The sequence below is a fragment of the Canis lupus genome, chromosome 10 (genome assembly GCF_048164855.1).
Source record: "Canis lupus baileyi chromosome 10, mCanLup2.hap1, whole genome shotgun sequence".
NCBI classification, from domain to species: domain Eukaryota; kingdom Metazoa; phylum Chordata; class Mammalia; order Carnivora; family Canidae; genus Canis; species Canis lupus.
In genome coordinates this window covers 68,219,204-68,225,698 of record NC_132847.1, presented here as the reverse complement: position 1 = coordinate 68,225,698, position 6,495 = coordinate 68,219,204, and the positions used below count along the sequence as shown (strand labels likewise).

Here is a 6,495-nt window from a genome sequence, read left to right as displayed (position 1 = left end):
CCAAAGGGCTTATGAACATCTAAAAAGTGTTTAATCTCAGCAGTAATCAGAAAAATGCAATTGAAAACAATAATGAGAGCATTTTTCTTGTCAGACTAGCAAACATTTTTAAAGAGCAAAACATTCATTTCTGTCGAGTATTCTGGAAAATGATCTCTCAGGCATTTTTAACATAACTTGCTATAAATTTTTGGAAGGTAAATTGGCGCTATTAAATTTGAAAAGCTCTTACTATTTAAGGCAGCAAAGCAACACATTTATACCATAGGAATAACAGCAATAATATTCAAAACTCTATGAGAATTCTTGGTGCCATATTATTTGTCAAAGTAAAAAAAAAAAAAACCTGAAAACAATCTATTAAATCTATCAGTAGCAGAATTTTTTGAGTAAGTTAAGGCGTATCTTTACTATGAAATATTATGCGGCTGTTAAAAATGAGTTAAATCTATATATGTTTATCTGGAAGGTTGTTCATGATGTATTGTTTACTGTAGAAAATAAATCACTCATTTTTATGTAACTGGCCAAACCCTTTTGTATGTGCATGTCCATATAAATTTGTATGAACATATAAGGAGGTATGAAAAGACAATACCCTTGGGTGGGGGACGGGGTAACTGGATGATGGGCATCAAGGAGGGCACTTAATGTAATGAACACCGGGTATTACATGCAACTGAAGAATCACTAAGCTCTACCTCTGAAACTAACACCACAATATGTTAATTAATTGATCCTAAATTTTAAAAATTAAATTAAATTTTACAAAGACACACCCCAGATTGTTAACACTGGTTATCTGGGAATAAGCTTAGTAATAGAGATTACGTTTCCTGCGTTCATTTTAGGAATGGTTTTACTGGTTACAGGGAGTCTAAATGTGTTAACTTCTGTTAATTTTTACAAAATCATTTAATTTCGAATTAGTTTTAATCCAAGAACACGCAGTCAGGTACCTCAAGGCCAGACGAACATCATCCTATTGATTACTACCAAACATTAAATGCAGCCAACTGCACAAACCTGTACAAAATAGAATGAAGTCAGAAAAAAAAAAAATAGAATGAAGTCAGTAACTTGGGAGAATACTATGGCTCATCCACTGATGTTTCTTTCTATCTTTTTTTTTAAGAATTAATTAATTAATTAATTAATTAATTTATGAGAGACACAGAGAGAGAGACACACACATACACACATGCAGAGGGAGAAGCAGGCTCCATGCAGGGAGCCTGACACGGGACTCGATCCCAGGTCTCCAGGATCACACCCTGGGCCACAGGCAGGCGCTAAACCGCTGAGCCTCCGCTGATGTTTCATAATTAGTATTTTGTTAATAATTAACTGGAAAGACACCCATATGCTGGTAAAATAAATAAATGCATGTTACTTCTTGCAAGATCGTGGGAAGAAATTCGATGCCGAGTTACGTCACGGAAAGGAAGGCGGCAGTGAAGAAACACAAGAGACAACCCTTCTTCCGGATTCTCACACGAGCGTGTTTGCGAAGGGGCGGCCATCGGTCAAAGTGTACAGTACGCATGTCCCAACTCCAGCTATCTTGCCGCCCTCCTCTAACGCCCTTCCGGCGGCAAGACCAACACCTGAATCCGGCCTCCCCCTCCCTCTCGCTTCTCCGAGTCCCTGCAACCTGGGGGCGGGTTCCCCCGTTTGCCTCCCGGAACGCTTCCGCCCCTGCTTCCCCGCTGGCCCCGTCCGGTTCGGCCAGGATTAAGCTAATAACCAACATTAGAAGCCCAGGCCCCCTTGCCCCGCCGGCCCAGCCTTTCATACCGGTTCCTTCTGGCTTCCCGCCACCGTCCCCACTGTCACTGTCCCCTCGGGGCCACCGAGGCTTCGTGCGTCGGCCACACGAGGACGCCGAACACCCCCGGCGCTGAGCCACCGCAGGCGGGAATGCCGGGAGCTCGAGGGGCGGGGCCTGGCCTGCGTGGCCAATGGGAGCGCTGAGCCCGCCCCCCCCTGCGCCGGAGATCACGTGAGCAGTAGGCGGGAATTTTCTCAGGCGCCGAAGGGTAGGTGGTGATTTGATCCCCGGGGAGCCGCCCTGAGGGGCTGAGGGGATGAGGGGAGGGGGGTGTTCTATGAGCAGACGCGAAGAAGAGCTCAGGCTGGGGTAGAGGATGGCAGCTCCAGAATTTCTGGAAAACAGATTTGTGAGGGCGGCTTATGTGGCTCTGTGGGGCTGAGACCCCAGCGCCCGGGTCCCCGTAACCTGATGAGGCGGGAATAGGGAGAGTGCGGGGCGCAGAATGGCCCGGGGGTCTCAACCCACTAACACCGAGTTGTATGGACCAAACGATGTGAGGAAATGTGTGAGCCTTGCCTCCTCTGCGGTGTTTACATGGCTCAAGTGTGGTTTTTAGGCAAAGGAGTAAGGAAGGGGAGAAATCTCCTTAGGGAAGCCAGCCCCCAAAATTCATTCACTCCTATGTGTCTTAAATAATCTTGGAAATAATGTTCCATTATAGATACGTACGCTTTAAATATGTAAAAGTTTTTATCTCAATTATGTGTCAGTAAAACTGGGTGGAAAAAAAATCTGTACCTTAACTTCTCTGGCCTTCTGCATAAGGGCCTAACCTAATTATTTTTTTAAAAAAATTTTATTTTTAAAAGACTTTATTTATTTATTCATGAGAGACACACAGAGAGAGAGGCAGTCCCCTACTTCACTCAAAAGGGCTACTCCCAAGGGGCAACTACTTTGAATTATTTTAGTGGTTTCTTCTAGAAGTTACCTCCCAAGTTTGTTTCTTTCTTTCTCTTTCTTTCTTTCTTTCTTTCTTTCTTTCTTTCTTTCTTTCTTTCTTTCTTTCTTTCTTTCTTTCTTTCTTGTTAAGATTTTATTTATTCATTCATGAGAGACACACAGAGAGGGACAGAGACACAGGCAGAAGCAGGCTCCCTGAGGGGAGCCCGACGTGGGACTCGATCCCGGGACCCCGGGGTCACACCCTGGGCCAAAGGCAGACGCTCAACCACTGAGCCACCCGGGCTGCCCTCTAACCTAATTATTTATATGCATTTCCATTTTGACCCTGATCAGGAGGTAGCACAGGAGAAACAAAATCTCTAGAAACAGATAAGGAAAAATATTTCAGGAATTGCTGCAATTCAAAAGTTGATTATTTTTATTTATTTTTTTTATTTATTTATTTTCTTTTTTTTTTTAAGTTGATTATTTTTAAAAGACTTTTCTCTTTAGCCATGATTTTGCTTGTCCACTCCCTTTGATTTTAGAAATAAGGCTGACTTATCTCTCTTCCTGTCCATCCACTATTATAAGATGGTTCAAATACCTGTAATCAATGAAGTAAACCTGATAGGTGAAAGGAATTCTATGAATATATATGATGTATAATATCTTATTTTACTATTATAGGTTCAGCATGAATTTAAATGATTAACTTCAACACAACAGTAATTATTGTTCAAAGTAGTTGATGAGAGTGACAAATCTGAAGTGAATGGAAATATTAGGCTTCCCAAGAAAGGAAAATTTAAGATAAACACTGCTGACAATAACCGAATGGATTAAATAGAGTTGTTTTAAACTTTTTGAAATGACTTTTAGAATGAGGCACAATCAGATGATGTTTTAGGAGAGCACAGTATCAAAAAATGGAAATTCTAAATTAATATTTACCTCAAAGATTTTTTTTTTCCTCAAAGATTATTGATACACCGTATGGAGAAGGTATGGAGGTACAGTGATTAGGAAATATTTCCAGTGGGATCCCTGGGTGGCTCAGCGGTTGGACATCTGCCTTCAGCCCAAGGCGTGATCCCGGGGTCTTGGGATCAAGTCCCACGTTGGGCTCCCTGCCTGGAGCCTGCTTCTCCCTCTGCCTCTGTCTCTGCCTCTCTATCTGTGTGTCTCTCATGGATAAATAAATGCAATCTTAAAAAAAAGATGTAAAAAAATAAAATATTTCCAGAGAAGTAATCACCAGTAAGAAAATGCTATGTTAATCTTTAATTAAGATTGAACGAGGTCACCAACACTATGTTGGTGTATTCCCCACATCTGTTGATACCACAGAACCTAGTAATATTAAAAATAATTCAGATAGCTTATTGGGTTTTTCATTGGAAACTTATGTAATATCCAAAATGTCTTCTGATTCATTAATCAAATAAAGTAACCGTATTCCATAACCATTTTGCTCTTAGTATTTTAAGACAGTAGTTGAGTAGTTAAGAATGTTCAGTCGATGATGACTGAAAATAGGAATAGATTCATAGCTAATTAATGTAGATGAGCTCTTAAGGTCTTCTGGTGCAGTACCTTCACCATAGACAAGGGAACAAGTAAACTTCGAACAAATTTAAAATCAAGAGGGACCCCTGGGTGGCTCAGCGATTGAGCATCTGCCTTTGGCTCAGGGCATGATCCCGGGTCCTGGGATCGAGTCCCACATCAGGCTCCTTCCAAAAAGCCTGCTTCTCCCTCTGCATGCGTCTCTGCCTCTCTCTGTGTCTCTCATGAATAAATAAATAAAATCTTTTAAAAAATTTTTTTTAAATAATAAAATAATAATGGAACTAAGGCAAAACATTTGGATTAAAATGTTTGTTTCACTCGCTAAGAACTTACTGACAAACTACTATGTGAAGACTTCTGGTTTACTTCTGAATCCCCCAAAACATTTTAAATAACTGATCAGAATACTAAGAACTATCTGATACACTGGACTCTGTCCTACAGTGACTCTTATAAGCTGTAATTGCTCCAGTTCTCACATAAATGAGAACCATCTTGGACTCTTTCAGCATTTTAAATTTTACTTATTGCTAAATTAAAAAAATTGTTTATTTACAATAGTTACCCATTTATCTAAGAATAATATGTCGTGGCTTTCTGAGCTAAGTATTAGGGAATTCTAACTTCAGCCTTTTTTCTTTTTTTAATATTACTGAATTATTTTTAATATTACTTTTTTAAAGTTTTTATTATTTTATTTTTTAGTAATCTCTACTCCCAACATGGCATTTGAACTCATGACCCCAAAATCAAGAATCACATGTTCTTCCTACTTAGCCACTCCTGGGCTTTTTTTTTTTTTTTTTTTTTTTTTTTTTAATTTATGATAGTCACACAGAGAGAGAGAGAGAGAGGCAGAGAGACAGGCAGAGGGAGAAGCAGGCTCCATGCACCGGGAGCCCAACGTGGGACTCGATCCCAGGGCTCCAGGATCGCGCCCTCGGCCAAAGGCAGGCGCCAAACCGCTGCGCCACCCAGGGATCCCCTGGGCTTTTTATTTTTTAAGTAAAAGACTAGAATTTCCCAAATTCTTCTCTCCTGCTTCAGCACAGTTTTATCTATGGTCATGCTATTTAAAGACCCCTTAAGAAATATGGTTGTCCTGAGAAAACCACTGTATCAGTCTTGCAAATTCCTGTCTCTTTTGCAACAAAATGATCACAGTATGTATATATTTCAATCCACCAACCAGAAGTTAAATGGATTAAACAATATATGAACATATATCAAAAATAGATTAGCAATTTTATATCAACATACATTATTTTCATATTAGATTTAAATCATAGTAACTAATGTTATTTTTTAAAGTTAACTTTTTTATCATTTAGTGCCTTTTTAAAAATAAATGAACCAAAGTTTTGTGATTAAGAATGGTTTTCTACTCCTTGCTTTGCTATTTTGCCAACATTTAATTTTATTTTTTATATTTCCAGATACTGAAATTTGTACCGCTTTCAAAGAAAGAAGACATGTTTTCAGCATTCAAATATTGTGCAATAGACTATTTATATGAGGTAGAGTGTTACTGGATCGCTAACTACTAAGAATTATGATATGAAAATATCTGCATTCACTATAAGATTATGATAATTGCAGTAGTTCTTAGATTAATCCTTAGTTTAATTAATTACTTTGACATTTATTTAAACTTTCTTCCCACTTCTGCTATACCTTAAAAATGCCATTTTTAGAAGGAAATTATTGATAATGCAACATGCATTTGAAGTTGTCAGCGGAAAAAAAGGAAATTCTTGGCATATTTGGGCTGCTTTTATGAACATTCTTGAGTGATCCTCCTTGAAAAGTGTGGGGAGGGAGGGATCTTCATGAGGAAATAACAGTAACAGCATATATTGACCACTTACTATGAGTGAGATACATTGATTACTCTTTTGATGGATTGTGTCACTTGATCATCATAACTACTGCAAGAGTAAGATGCCGTTGTTACACAAGTCTTACAGTTTTACAGGTTAGGAAACTCCTGTCTAGAGAACTTAAACAGCTTATACAAAGTTGAGACTCCAGTACATTGTTACGAAACTAATTGGGGTAATCGTCATACAACAATTCATTGTTCTTATGATCTTAATTGACAGGTTAAATTTTGATTTTCTTTATAATCTTGACCTCATTACTGGGAAGAAAAGTTTCTCCAATGTAACTAAAACTCTGTTACATTTTATAGAAAATAAGAAAGA

At 38.8% G+C, this 6,495-nt stretch overlaps 1 protein-coding gene across 2 annotated transcripts in view; it reads left to right on the top strand.

Annotated features, from left to right (window-relative positions):
- Positions 1 to 1,431: 1,431 nt before the first annotated feature.
- SHOC1 (shortage in chiasmata 1) overlaps positions 1,432 to 6,495 on the top strand; it is an 81,310-nt gene continuing 76,246 nt past the window's right edge. The window contains exons 1-2 of one of the 2 annotated variants that reach the window (XM_072842345.1): positions 1,432 to 2,039; positions 5,728 to 5,808. In XM_072842345.1, coding sequence (XP_072698446.1) covers positions 5,764 to 5,808 — 45 coding nt within the window. In that variant the 5' untranslated portion in view covers positions 1,432 to 2,039; positions 5,728 to 5,763. The remainder of the gene's footprint in view (positions 2,040 to 5,727; positions 5,809 to 6,495) is intronic. The other variant, XM_072842344.1, reaches the window with a different exon arrangement.